Raw genomic sequence first — 14925 nt, forward strand, 5'->3', positions numbered from 1 at the left:
CACTTCTGCATTATTGTTTATAAACTTTATGGCACTTCTTACGGCTTCTTCCATTATATTCGTAATTCTTTACTATTTCAAATCCGGATGTTCCATAGAATTCACGGAATGTTTATTGTTCAACGTATATCAAATATACATTCCTGTTAATTGACTAATATGCTTTTCATTTAATTCCGTTTATAATGGTGTTCAAGTCGTCTGTTTATGTAGTTTCAGATATTATATAAGGCGTGTCTTCCCTCCTGCCTACTTCCCTGTCTAAAAGCCTTATTTTTGAACAAAAATTAGTGGTTTGATACATTAAAAGCGTTGCCCTCGTATCTCTGTAATTTCTACAGAAGAATAATTACAAAATGTTTCCTATTCACTCAGAAACAGCACAGATGTAGTTTCATGACTGTCAAAGTCGTACCGTAAACCACGAATGTAAAAAGGAATATGAAACGCAAACTGAAGTGTAAATAGATAATAGATAAATAAATAGTTCTCGGATAATTCTTAAATTCGTCCCAAATCGAACGCGAACAGACAGAATTCTAAAACACTACAACAACAAGTATTCATGTTACGTTGAATTTTAAGTTTTGGTATAAAATATATTTAAGGGAAGTACACAAAAACTAGTAACTAAGTATGATATCTATCTATCAGGTTATGGACTGAGTAACTGAAGAGTGTATGGTCAAAAATTTGAAGACCACTTTCCATGGGAATCCTTCTCTTTAATAAAGGACTTGATTTTTAAGGTAACATTCTGACCCCATTATATGCTACAATTTCCGATTGAAATATATAACATGTTTCTTAAGTTACATAAATGACAAATGAACCCTTATTTGCATCCAGATTGTATAATTATCTCTAAATAAATATCGCCTCTAATTTTTTTCAATGAGTATCGTGCTTCGGATTTTGAACTTTTGATTTCTTCCTGATGTGTATGATTTTAATAAATGCATGATTCATGCTATAAGTAAAAAATTTAGGCTAGATTGTACCACATATTTAACTCCAGTCGCTATCGAACTACCTGCACAGTAAGTGGTCGCTTTAACATTGTACATGCTTATCGTTGTATGCCTCATGGTTCTTTTTTTACTTGATTTCTTCCTAATTTTCTACACGAATTAAATCTCTTCAAATCTTTTGTTATTCTGGTCGGATAATGATTTTCGGTGGATTAGCTTTTTATATTCCCCATAGGATGATTTTCTCTTGTGAAATATATGCTTTTCAATTTACACTCGTCATTCAGCCAGAAGACTTCCATACCTCCTTTTTCCTGTTTGGCGAAATTCATAGGAGGAATTCATCTTTGGCTATTGTTTCCCTCTGAAGCTGAACAACTAGAATTATTGTTTATTTGATGTTGAAATTTTATCATGGTCTGTCTTTCTGTTTGGCTTGAATTCTGTACAGTGTGATCTAATGTTTCACGCTTCACGCTTTACGCGTCGGTGGTAATGGATTATTCGTGTGGACTCGGTCCTCATTTAAGTGGGTCACTCAAACGAAGCAACAATCCTCGACGTTCTATTTCTTCATCAAAATATATTGGGGGAATTGACTGGCGTAAGTTTGTAAAATTCTTACTTCATTGCACTCATTAGATTTCTTGTTATTTCTCACCATTCTTTGCATGCGTTTGAGTTTCCGCTAATCATGCACATGTGTCTTTTTATTATAAACAAAGTGTTACTTCTAAAATTAAGTGGTCTCTATGTACAGAAGGTTTAACTGTTTCATGCCTTTTATTCATTTCTCTATCTTAATTTAATTTCTGTTTTTCTTTCTATGATTTCGTCTTTTGGTCATAGGTAAAATGAAATGCTCTGAAGGATGTAGAACTTCTATATTTTCTAACGTTACAGTGTCGTTTTTTAGAATGAATTAATTTGTTAAACGAATATTACTTCTAGTTTTCCAGTTTCAGTATTCATTAATTTGACAGTATATCTGACGCATAAGCATGGATGTTTTTCATTGGAAAATCAGTATACGTGGGCGAACAATGTAGTTTTTGTGAGTGATATGAGACAGACTTAATATCTCTTTTATCAGAAAAGAAAACAAATTACTACAAGAAATAGCATTGTGTTTAGTCGTTGGCTTTAGATTTAGTTACTAATTGCTGTACTCACAGAGGGCAAATATGAGAAAGATTAAAATATACAGTTTATGGTGTTGTTTTTACAATAACATTTATTCATCGCTTTCTAATATCTTTTAGTTTTTCTGTGACCATCATGTATTTGTGTTTTTGACAAACCCATGCTTCAATAAATCGTTAGAAAAGATACCTTAATATACTTTCTCGATTTGCTCAAGTGCACGACGTATATAATGTATTTAGACAGAGTTTGTCTGAGATGGCTAATTTGACAGTTAGTTTTTATCGTGGACTAAAACCGATGGGAGAACCTCTGGAGAGGTGAGTCTTTGGTATGACCTGGCATATTGTCCTGAGTGTGTATTTACTTTAGAGGCACCAGTTAGGACGAAATAGCCGTCTAGTGCTCTCTGGTTTTCATTAGTTATTGCCGGTCCTTGGTTCAAACATAACGTAATTTAGATGATATAGCGTTGTTAACTTATACGTTTGAAGCACTAGAAATTATAGTTTTTAGCTTCGTTTTTGGCATACTTGTCATTCAGTTTGAAATGTAAATAAAATTTTTTGTTGTTTATCTGGAAAAGCAAATTGTTACTGACTAAAATAGTTCTGTAAACACCTGAAAAACTCTGTCGCAAGCTCTCTTGATATAGTTTAAATATAGGGGGTGAATTTACTGTACACTGTAATAGGTTAGTAAATCACATGGTCTATGTACTGAGTCAGAAGGTTACTTTGGATTTTGTCAAGTGACGTCGCTTCTGGGGCAAGTAAGATTTCTTTGCACCTATGACGTAGCGAGTATACTGTGCAATAGTTCCTTTTGTATTACTTTGTAATTGTAAAACATAACCTTTAAAAGAGATTAAAGTACTTTGGTTAGAAGTTTTTTCAGAAAATTGCTGGATTGTGAGGAAATCACTGGATGGGGAATGCCAGTGTTATGAGTTTAGTACCAAATAAATTTCGGTTTTTAATTTGTAAGGTTATTAATCTCAACCTACTTGATTGGTTGTAAGATTTGTTACTCTTTCATTAATACCGATTACCTCCAAAAGTTATGACGACTAGTAAAGAGGTGGATTGAAAAGGATTAACAACGGTTAGACCAGTGGTGTAGTATACGTCCGTATAGTCATTTACTGTTGCTTTAGGTCACATTGATAGGTACAAGTGCCTTGCTTGTATAATAGAAAATAATAGTAATTTGTTTCTGTACAATAAGTTTTGTCCGAACTCAGCTACTATGGAACGAATGGGTTTTTTCCTTAACTTCTGGAACATACTATTGGTCTATAATTTTCGCTCTTCAATTCAATTTGTTTCTTTTACATGTCTCTTTTCTTTTCTACTACTACCTTCTGTAATATTTCCATCCTTTTGTTTTCCCTCTTCCTATGGTGATATAAAATGTAACGATTTAAGCTTATATGAATTCGTACAAAGTCCTTTTTTTCATGCTCATCTTTTCCTGATGTAACTTGTTGCTTTTTATTCTGACTAGAAAGCGTTTGTTAGTCAAGCTACCACATACATTTTTCCTAGGAATTAGTACAGTCTTTTATCCATCCTGTCGTTTCAATCCATGTTGTACATGTGATCATGGTTACTGATTGATGAAGTGATATTTACTTATCTTGCTTTCTGCACATTTTCTAATATGAAAATGTTTTACCTTGTAAATGGACTATATTCGCGGACAAAGAACACCAAGCATAAAGTACTGTATATTGCACGCATTCAGTTGTTGAACCTTATTTATCGATTATGGATATCATAAATGATGTTGAGTAATTTGAGTACTGTATGACTCACTTCAATCACAGACTGAAATACTCATTTCATCAATACTTTCAAGCTTACGTGGAAATACACTGTACTGAATCCATCCACGATGTTATGAAGTTGGTTTTTATTCAAATCAGATGTTGTTATGATGTACAGAAGTGCCAGACTGATACTGTCCAAAGTTTATTTCAAATAATTTTGATTTCAGAAAAATACAGAAACACTTAAATTACTAACTATAATATAATTTAACAATATGACTTAATTCTTTCATGAAAATAAGCAGTTGATTTGGGCAGTTCAGTATTGTTCGAATGTACGAAGTTAGCTGAACTCGTTTCTTGTCAGTCTTCATGTACATAGATTGTTTTACAGTTTCAGTATGACTAAAAATGGATGCTTAGACGAATATCTATTGGTCATTAACATTTTGACTAAACTGAAGATTCTTGCTCATCAAATTATGGTATATGGATACTTCGGTTTGGGATACTGTGTAGTGTCATTAGCCCTTACTCCTAAAGTGTAGCTCATACCTAAGAACCTGGTAAATAAGTTAATCTTTATTTTCTTATATATGTATGGGACTCACCATGTACTTAACAGAGATGCTTCATGTAAATAATGTGTTATTATAAATCTGTAGTTAGGGTGTTCAGTTTTATATATATGAGCAACTTGTATGGATTAACACCAGTGACTTAAAGAGATTAGATGTAAACATTTAATAATGAAATATTCGTTGATTATTTTCAATCCAGTTGGTATATCGTCATTTTGTTTTGGAATATTGGGATTGAGTGAGGGTTTATGCTGTTCAATTTCATCTTACCCGAATAGCTAGCTTGATATAATGGTAACTGGTTTGCCTTACTTTAGTCTTTCAATTTTGCAATACATAATTCTTATCACTTGTACTAACAATGGTAATGATAGTAATAATAATGAAAATAACAATAATTTTCTCTCCATCAATAAATATTTCATGGAATTCTGAACTTATAGTCTTTTTCTTCACAGTGTTAAAATATTGTGGCACACACTTTTATTTTCTTATTTTCTTATTGTTATTCAATACTCTGAATAAAAAAGATCCATTATATACTTTTAGTTAGGTGTTTACTTTTATATTCCTAAACGTATAAATCCATGGTACTATATTACTTATTAATAGGTGAGGAAAAAAATCAACAGCACAAACTAAATATTAAAATGCTTTCAAATAATTAGGTATAGAAAAATAAATCTTTCAATATTTATATTAAGTGAGATATTAGACTATAACTGATGATTAGACTGGCCGGGGATTTCGATCGTCTCAGTTTATAAAAGAAATCCAAAAGTATTCATATAATAAGTCTAGGAAAACAAGTTAATAACTGAACTCTTGATGTCCTATGACTCATGTTTACTCGATGGAAAATCGAGAATAACGTACGCTAAAGAACTGGTGAACCTGGAAACATAACTGAGAGTTCATAACCTTTTCACTCTTCGCTCTGTGTTGAAACATGGGTTCAAGTAGTGACTCAATAAATTTGTCATGTTCTTCAGTAAAACGAGGCTATTTCATCAATCAAAAGTTCTCGTGGAAATGTGTCTTATTAGATTTGGTATTATGTTTGATGTATTGGATTTTTGTTGGTAGCAAGGTAAAAAACATACAAGATCTCTTTGTTATATATATTAGTAATCACTTTTATCATTTGTCTGTACTACATGGCCGTTCCGATCACGGATATTTGGTAACCAGTGATTTTGAAGCATATCTCTGTACAATAAGTAAACTAGAAGATAAATCATCTGAGGAAACGAGGGAATATAATATGCATACTAAAACGCTATGTTTGCATGTTTTAGAAATACCTCGGACTAATTTGTGGTTTGGTTACTGCGAATTTCTGAGATGACTAAAAGGGGCAGTCAGGCTTTTAATATAAAGTGAAGTAGATCAGAATCAGCCAAACCTTGCCATTTTGTTTATCCACAGTTGTATTCTGGTCTTCGTGTTCTTTCTAAATTGCTTAGAGATGTCATTGTTATATTATCTCTTTGCCGCTTTTGTGAATGGAATGATCTAGTGTCCCGAATATAACTGCCCCCTAAGTTCTGCTAAACATGAAACAAGTATATGGACAAGTGAAGGTTATTGTCTAGTCACAAGTAATCTAAAATGTAAAATAATGATGGGTTGTAATGCTAAATGCAAAAAGACCTTGACTGGCTATTCATGACGTGTTCTCACGCCAATAAATCGTTCAACTTTGTTACTTCTTGATAACATGCGTTTTATGTTATTATCATATTTTTACACTAATTTCTTTCAGTGGGTCATGTTAATTTGTTTGTATGTACGGTAAGATAGTATTATTTTTGACTCCGGTATCTGTTACTGACGGTTTAATGATGAGGAAAATTCGTGGGACCTTTGAAACGATAAGTGGTTACGAGATCAAATTTTTGACCCATTTCCCTAAATTAACTTATATACAAAAACAAGAAAATCATCAAAATAGGTTTTTCTGAAATGGAAAAATGATATTTTTAGATATTGGAAATTTCAAGCATAAAAAAATATGCATGATTATGTTGCTCAGCAAATAAGCGATTAGGGGACATGAATTTTTGTAGATCGATCACTCCCTAATGTAAGTAATTCTTAACCGTCATATTAGTTTCTCATTATTCAACCAGATTTTTAGTCTTTTCCGATCTAAATATCTGAACTTCTATCTAAGGTATAATCAACCGGTTACATCTTTTAAGAAAAGTGGTTCAACAGTCAAGACGTTGAACTTTCATCTACTAAGTTTCAAATTCAAAACTCGCTCCATCTACTTCGGTTCGGTCATGCAGATAGATTTGCTAGTCCTCATGCTTAGAGTGTAGTTTTAAGTTAGGTACATTAATCTGTGGCTGGTAAATCATTCAATAATACATATACTCTTTTAAAAGTAACTTTGACGACTAATATCCAGTAATCAGGTTTTTCTTCATATGATGATTACTATAAAAGGAAATGAGAATAAAGGATAAAAGGTATTGTATACTGTGGTATTCTTTTTTTGTAACCGTAAACTTTCTATCGTATTTATATTCGGTTAAGGATATTAGCAATTATGATAGCTTGAGTAATTCCAAGTTGCATAAAATTGCTTTTTTAAGCTGTTTAGACTCATAATACTTTCTTGGGTTATTATTTACCCTACTGATTTGGTTTTTTGTTTACTTTTGAGCCAGTTTTGGTGTTTTGTTATAAATACGTTTGTTTATATGCGCTTTATTTTTTGCATATATTTATTTTTTCAGACCTACGCAGTCAATTTACAGAACAGCTGAAATGTTTAGATCTTAAATTAGATATTGATTCTACTGTAGTCGCTGAACTGCAGGATTTTTATCGTCGACGAGCTAGTGTAGAACAGGATTATGCCGATGCTTTAGCTAAACTTGCAAATGGATTAAAACAACGTCATGTGAATGAAACAACAAAGTAAGTTTTTTTCATTTATTGATATGTGTCGTTGATTGTTTCACTCATGCTTGATGGTTTCCCACTGAGAATTCTGATGATGGCTTTGTTTCATTACAAGGTCAATAATATATTGATAGACACTTCCTTTTTTGTGTATTCAAGTCATAGAATGACCTAGTCACTTTCGTCTTCTTGTGAAGTTTGTTAAGAATTTATTCTTCTAAAAACAAACTGTTATTGTTGAAACAGTTTATTGTTGCAATATACTACGATTGTTTTAACGTATTGTTGTATTTTATAAACAACTCTATCATTCCGCAATTTCATTATCATAGTTGACTTTGTTGTGTCTTTTAATCTTTAGGGAATTCGTTGTCTGATTATGTGTGTATGAATTTGAATGTGTATCGAATGTGTGGATACGCTCCTTAATGAGTGTGGTTTGGTAATCACATTCTGACTTAAATGTTGGGCTATAATTCATACAGTGCTTGTTAATTCGTTTTACTGTATGTATGTGTACACATTGTGTTACGTAAATCAGACTTTTGACTTAGTGATGAAAGTTCCTCCAAACTTGTTATCGAATATTCGTCAGTATTTAATCCATACTACTGTAAAAAAAGTAGCTTGTACTTATTTCGGGGTTAAATTATGATAATGAACAACGTCGCTATAAAGTTGTTGAAACGGTAACATAATTGGTATGATATGAAATGATTGATTTTGAGAGTTTTGCGTGTTCGCATTCACGAACTTCATAATGAACGTAATAAACGCTAGTTAATTATCAATTATCATACATCTGTAGTAATTTTCTACTTCATATGTGGTTTGTATTCTTTCAGTATTTCATGTTACCTAATCAGGTTTCCTCAATTCATTTATGTATTATGGGAATATTTAATCAAGTCAGCTTTGTCACAGTATATTACATGTTATATTTTTGCAACATTAAACAAGTAATATGGTAATTTTAAAATGTATTTTTGTTTGTTATCAAAGTTTCACCATTTAGTATCATTCGGTGATATTAAATATCAAATTTCCCCCTGTGATTATTACCATAGAATGTTAATTCACTGTATTGATCTTCAGTAAATATTAAATGGTGAAAAGGTATTTATGTGTTGAAAAGTGTGTTCTGTACCACTGTATAAATGTCAATTCATTTAACATTAATAATAACAACAATAATGGGGTTCTAAATTTTAGGAAAGTCGGTGACAGAACACTGGTTATATATATATATATATAATATTTATTGTTAGTGGTTAGTTACGCCTTATTTTCACTTTTAATCAGTCATGTATAATTTATGTTTCAGCTAATTAATTTATCGATATAGTCTAAATTTATTGTTTTACTTTGAAATTTAACGGTGATTAACGGTGATCAGTGGTTGAGGACGTCAAGTGATGTGGCTCAGAATCAATCATAATGATAGAGATGGATTCACGTTTAATCTTCCTTTAGGTCTTGTGTTATGGTTTTTCTTCGTACGTATCTTTTCATCCTATTTAATTTTGTTGACTATCATTGGTGTTATAATTATTTCAACTTCTCTGGTATTCATCTTGTTGATTTTATCTTGTGTTAATATGGTGTGAAAACGTAAGCTAATGCTCGTTTTTGCTAGGCCCTACGTTAATTACAAATAACTAAATAACCATTATATCTTCTCAGTTAGTTCAGACTAAAACATTATATCAGTCAATGAAGTTATCGATTGTTGGTCTGAGTTTTCTGGTCAGGGTCCACAAGATATTTGTGATTTATATTTAGAAACCATAGGGCGACATGAGTCGAAATCATTCGGTTTCAGTGCTTAAATATTTATTTTTTGCCTTCATTAAGATCTTTAGTTTTGGTACTATTATTCCATACCTTTCATTCCTCTATTACATTCATTTTGTTGATTCAACCATTGATACCATCATTTTATCAACTTTGTCGTCTTATTGATTTTCTTTCTCTACGTTCGTGTTAATTTTACAAGACGTTTGTTTCAGCTCCCATATTTTTTGTAGTTGTTCAATAGCAACTTTGATTTTGCCGATTATCTTTCGTTTTATAATTACAACAAAAACTTGGTGTGATATAATCTCTGGGGAACGGTTTCTGTTATTGATGCATTGTTTCTTTCGTCATTTGTTTTTCTAAATGAAAGTAGGATTAGATTAATTAGATATTTTTTGCTACTGAAGTTTCGTCTTTGTTTTCACATAAGATGCTCCTTTGACAATGTAGCTCCATTAAATGCTTTCGTAGAATTTTTAAAGGCACTTGAAGTAACTAATCTCTTAAAATCATAATGGTTTGATTATTTTCTCTTATTTTTTTCTGTTTCAAAAATATATTTAGACGCCCTCATTGGGCGCCTTATACAGCAACTACCATATGGAATACATTACTTGGTTCAACATTACATCTAGCTGAAGCTCATGCAACCTTATCTGATATTTTCTCGAAACAAATGGTTCAACGTTTAGCTGATATGGATGAAGATGCTGTTCGTTTGCACAAACAGGTGAAGTTTTTATTTTGTGTGTAATTAGGAAAATAAGTTTAAGTTTTCTATGTTTTAGCATAATATCTTATTTGAATCGCTATAATTAGACTATTATTAAAGTTTTATTAACTTTTTTGAGCATAATATTTCGTTTTATTATATTAGTGTTATATTGCGGTAACTAGGACCTGTTGAGATTTATCTAATACGAATGGGAAATAATACGAATTCGATAGTACAGCCACTGGCACACGACAACACTTCAAAGTTAACAGTCCACATGTCGATTAGCGACAAAGAAGACTAGACTTTCACTATATCTTTATCTACTGAACGGAAGTCAGAAAAACCAAAACTAAAGTGGAATAGCTCTATTTATACAGCAACTTAGTAAAAGTAATGTAATATATATATATAATTGGGATTGGAATTAAATAAATTTAATAAAGGTTATCAGATGATTTTTCTTCATGTTTTATCAGTTATTAATATTATCGTAACAAATCACGAGTTCTTTCTGGCTGATTTTACATAGGTTTTAGTCATCCTCTTTCATATGTTCTTGCAATATATTTGATAATTTATTTCATTTATTGATAATATTAAACAATATATACATTAGACCTTCTTATTAATCATTTTTTCTGTGTTAAATGATATCGTGGTTAAATCACAAATAATTTTTGGCGCACAGAACTGTTAGCGTAGAAAGTGGAATAAAAGTGTATATTGTTCAAGGTGAAACACCTCTTAACAGAACATTAAGGTAAAATCTATAAAATGATAGAAATGTTAAAATATATTGGAAGGTTATCAGACGATAAGAGAAAATGAGTGATAATTAGATGATGCACTAAAGTTTTAGTTGGTAAGAAGTCGGTATATCTTGTATATTCTATTTGTTCACGAACCCTATAACATACGCTCTTCAGCCACTTATTTTTATCATCCAGTACATTAGAATCTCCCTACACTACTCATGGACTGACGAAATAGTTTTCTAAGCTAGTGCTGTGAATTTGTAGTTGGTTAATTTTCGTCACTATATATATATATATATATATATATATATATACTGAGTGCATAAAATTCATACATGATTACTGAGTTACATTTTTTATGAAAGTTTTATAATCATCAGTAGTTGAATTGCACGGAAGTTTAGCGCCAACATTATAGATAACAGTATTATCAGTATGTTTGTAAAATCGAGAAATTAAAGTTTCACACATTGATTTATAGTTATTTATTTTTAAATTTGCCTCGTCAGTAAGCAATTCAACCCAGTAATCATGTACTTATATATACACTCAACATTAAACCACTTTTCAGTTGTGGTCGTGTGATGCTCTTTCCGACTGTACAAACTAAAGTAGTAGTAGTGGGTTTTGAACCTGTCATTTTGTAGTTGAAATATAAATGCCTTAACTAGAACTTCACTTATGAGTTGAATCATTATGACATTCTTGACAAATATTATCCTTCTATAACATTTTTCCGCTCCAAAAACAATCAACCTTGCCACATTTTCAATATCGAAGACTTTGAAAGTTGTATCACGTACTATTTAGCATGCGATAGTTTATGACTGCTATCTACAAATAAAGTTTTGCCTTGAAATATGTAATTTGTCAGTAATTTCTTGTGTATGGTCAAGTGTGTGAATGTGTCTGAACATTAATAAGATCACTTAGTTCGTCAAGAATATTTACATTTTTGCCTATCCAGCTGCGTTGACTGATTGATATGTTTGGTTATGTTTATTGGAGAATGATTTTTGACTTAATTCATTTCACTGTATATATTTATATATAAAGGTCATTCAATCTGTGAAATAGTCTTATTTTATTACTAACTAAATAGGTCATGATTATTTTGGTTTCAAAATAGTTTCATTCTATTTACTTATATCATTTCTATTTAGTGACATTTTTGTATTCTATAAAATTGTTTTAATACCTATATAGTATATATCATCATTTGTGGCAATGTCTTTGACCATTAACAATAAAATAAAGTTGTTTGGTTTCATTATTTTTTACCTTTGGATTGATTCCAGTTGAATGGATTGTGATAATAATGAAAGTAATTAAATCAATATAAAAGGTAGTGATATGGTTCAACGTAAATTAGTTCTCGTTGAGATACTTTGTTCTTTATGTCTTCGTCTCTTTTTTATCCAGGCACTCAATTTTCAATCACTCGGTCAGGGTCAAAACCTACCTGTGTTTTTCACATTTCAGTTCCGTTTTAGTCCTGTTGTGTAATTGTTAGTCATTTAATCAATAAATCTCTGTGCTTGTGAAGTTACGTCATATTATCTTAAATATTTTTGTTTTGATACATTTTCTAAGAATATTTTCTTTCAAACTCATTGTAAATTAATAATTTTCTCTTATCAGTGTGAAGCTTGGGATTTCAATAATTCAATACTTATGTGGTGTACGCTACATATGTTAACAGATTTAAGTAGTATGTAACACCAATTGGTAGTGGAATACAAGGCATCAGAAGATTGAGAAGATCGGACTGAAGACAATAGGAATGTAAACAGAGGGTAATTGTAATAACAACTGGAATGAAGGAACAGTGAAGTTTTTAAGAGATAACTGATGGAAGATGTGCAAATGATATGTTTAATGTGTGGTTTTCACATTTCACGGACACACTTTGTAATTTTGCATTGGACAATAAACTAATTATCCCCACTTCGTCTTCCTTCACTACATACTGTTTGCATTCCTGTTGTCTTCAGTTCGATCTTCTCAATCTTCTGATGCCTCGTATTCCACTTCTAATTGGTGTTACATACTACTTATATCTGTCAACATAAGTAGCATACACCACACTTACATCATTTCCTTTCGTACTTTTAATTTTTAGTTAAATTTCCCTTGTTACTTTTTATTATAAATTGTATCTTATCGGACCTATCTGCGTTTGTTCCAGATTTAACGTTTCTACATGTGTCAAGTTATTGGTTACTTAGAAATGAACTAAACTGAATATTCTAGAAAACATTTTATTGTTGCTAAAATGCGTTCAATCATGTGAAAGGATACGTCAATGGTTACTGTACTTAGGATGATGGAACGCTAAAATTCCTCATTTTTTCTTAGGATACCTGTAATTATAGGTTAGTTAGGTTAAATACTAATTGATGTACCTAGGAATATAAGCGGTCGGTTACCAACTCAGTGGTCTAAAGGTTAAGCGCCTATCGTGAGACTTGAATATTTTAGGCTTGGTCCGTAGATGGGTCATGGATATGTGCCTCAGGATACTCCCATACTGGGATGAAACAGTTATCAAATACTTCATGGTCTCCATTGGTTGTCTGAATAATTTCAGTTCTTGATTTAAACTATGAAATTTAACAGTACTCACAAACCCCCTAAACCAGTAAATAAATAATTAAAATAGTTGAGATCATGAGTCGATTAAAGCTAGACCACCATGGAAAGTCTGGAAGCACTGGATGACCATTTCGTCCTGTTGTAGGACTCCTCAGCAGTGCGCATCCACGATCCCACCTCGCGAGATTCGAACCCAGGACCTATCGGTCTCGCGCGAAAATTATTGTTATAGTTTAACCAAATGATTTCGACAGATCATCGGGATATTCAGTGCTTTATAGAATGATCTAGCATGAAATGCGTACAACTTTTTTTTATTCTAATAAAGCCAAACACTTCTGTATTTAACTTGTTATAACATTGCTTACTGCTCAAACGTTATTGTTAAGTATGATGGATATAATCATATCAGAAATACTTACTTTTTCTGTCGTAAAAAACATTCTCATTATCAACAAAAGTATATATAAAAAGAACAAGAACAAAGAGTTAAGGTTGGAACTTACGAAATAAAATGAATTCATGTCTTTCTATTCAATTCTTTATTCTTGTTCTCTTCAAGATAATAAGGGGAACCACATATATGAAAATTTTGTAATCTTGGCGAAACTTGTTCATTAAACTATCAGTGATTTGTATTTAATTCAAAATATTGTCAAATAACTTCATGGTATCAATGCAACCATAAATCAGAGTCATCGTATTGGAAATCAATACGTCCAGCTGATGAATGAAAATCGGTTAGCTATGTGATTACTTATGTCCATTAATTGTTGTCTTGTCAATGTCAATTAAATTGTCCGTCAGTTTCTTCCTTCTGGTTCATTTCAAAGCTTTTCTCCTTCCTTTTCTTCTTCACTTATATCCTCTTGTCCTGTGAATAATTTAGAAACTTGAATCGATGAACTCTTGTTCAGATTAACTATCTATCTATCCATCCATCCATTCGTCCATCAGAAAACACTGTTTTTCACTAAGTCTCATTGTTGAACTTATTGTGTTTATGATCTTATCAACATAAATTTTGTTGTCAAATCTGATACAATTTTTTTTTCTAAATTGACAATTTAAACGCATCCCTATAGTTTAAATAAAAAATCTATCCTCTGTACTTATTGAAATATATCATTATTTTCGGTGAAACTCACTAATCGAATATAAAATGATTAAGTATGAAGGCTGGTGATAAACTGCTCAGCTATCCAAATCGAAGTAAGTAAAGTAGATTATGTCAACACCCCTTATCTTCACCAGAATGTTGCCACTCAATTGGTCAAAACTAATTAAATGAAGTTTTATTTTACAATTTTCATCGTTTCTTAAATCATAAGTTTATTTTCTGTTTTGTTTTGTTATTGACTACTTCATAAGCTGATTTGTGTACAACTGAAATTCACTGTTTATTTCTTCTCGTAGACTTGAAACTTTATTTCCTTTGTACTTATCTTCTATCTACGCACTAATCAGCATTTTAACAAGATACAGTTCTGTGTATGGTTTAATAACTATTTTTTTCCATTCAATTTTATTCTTATATTCGCTCACATAGTTTGTTTAGTGATAGGATATAAAATAAAAAGAAATCAAATGCCTTTTTACGATGAATTTATTGAGCTTGTAACAATTCGATGTTTGAATCGTGAACGCAATGGTAATGTAACAGGTTGGAATATGATAA

At 31.4% G+C, this 14925-nt stretch overlaps 1 protein-coding gene across 1 annotated transcript in view; it reads left to right on the forward strand.

Annotated features, from left to right (window-relative positions):
• Positions 1 to 1466: 1466 nt before the first annotated feature.
• The window catches only part of Smp_028030 (putative slit-robo rho gtpase activating protein), a gene marked incomplete at its 5' end in the record, with an annotated part of 61469 nt that continues 48010 nt past the window's right edge, over positions 1467 to 14925 (forward strand). Inside the window, 3 exons of the mRNA XM_018794146.1 lie at positions 1467 to 1575; positions 7214 to 7397; positions 9744 to 9909. Of these exons, the coding sequence (XP_018648588.1) occupies positions 1467 to 1575; positions 7214 to 7397; positions 9744 to 9909 (459 nt within the window). The remainder of the gene's footprint in view (positions 1576 to 7213; positions 7398 to 9743; positions 9910 to 14925) is intronic.

This window comes from Schistosoma mansoni, chromosome 1 (assembly GCF_000237925.1).
Source record: "Schistosoma mansoni strain Puerto Rico chromosome 1, complete genome".
Lineage (NCBI taxonomy): Eukaryota > Metazoa > Platyhelminthes > Trematoda > Strigeidida > Schistosomatidae > Schistosoma > Schistosoma mansoni.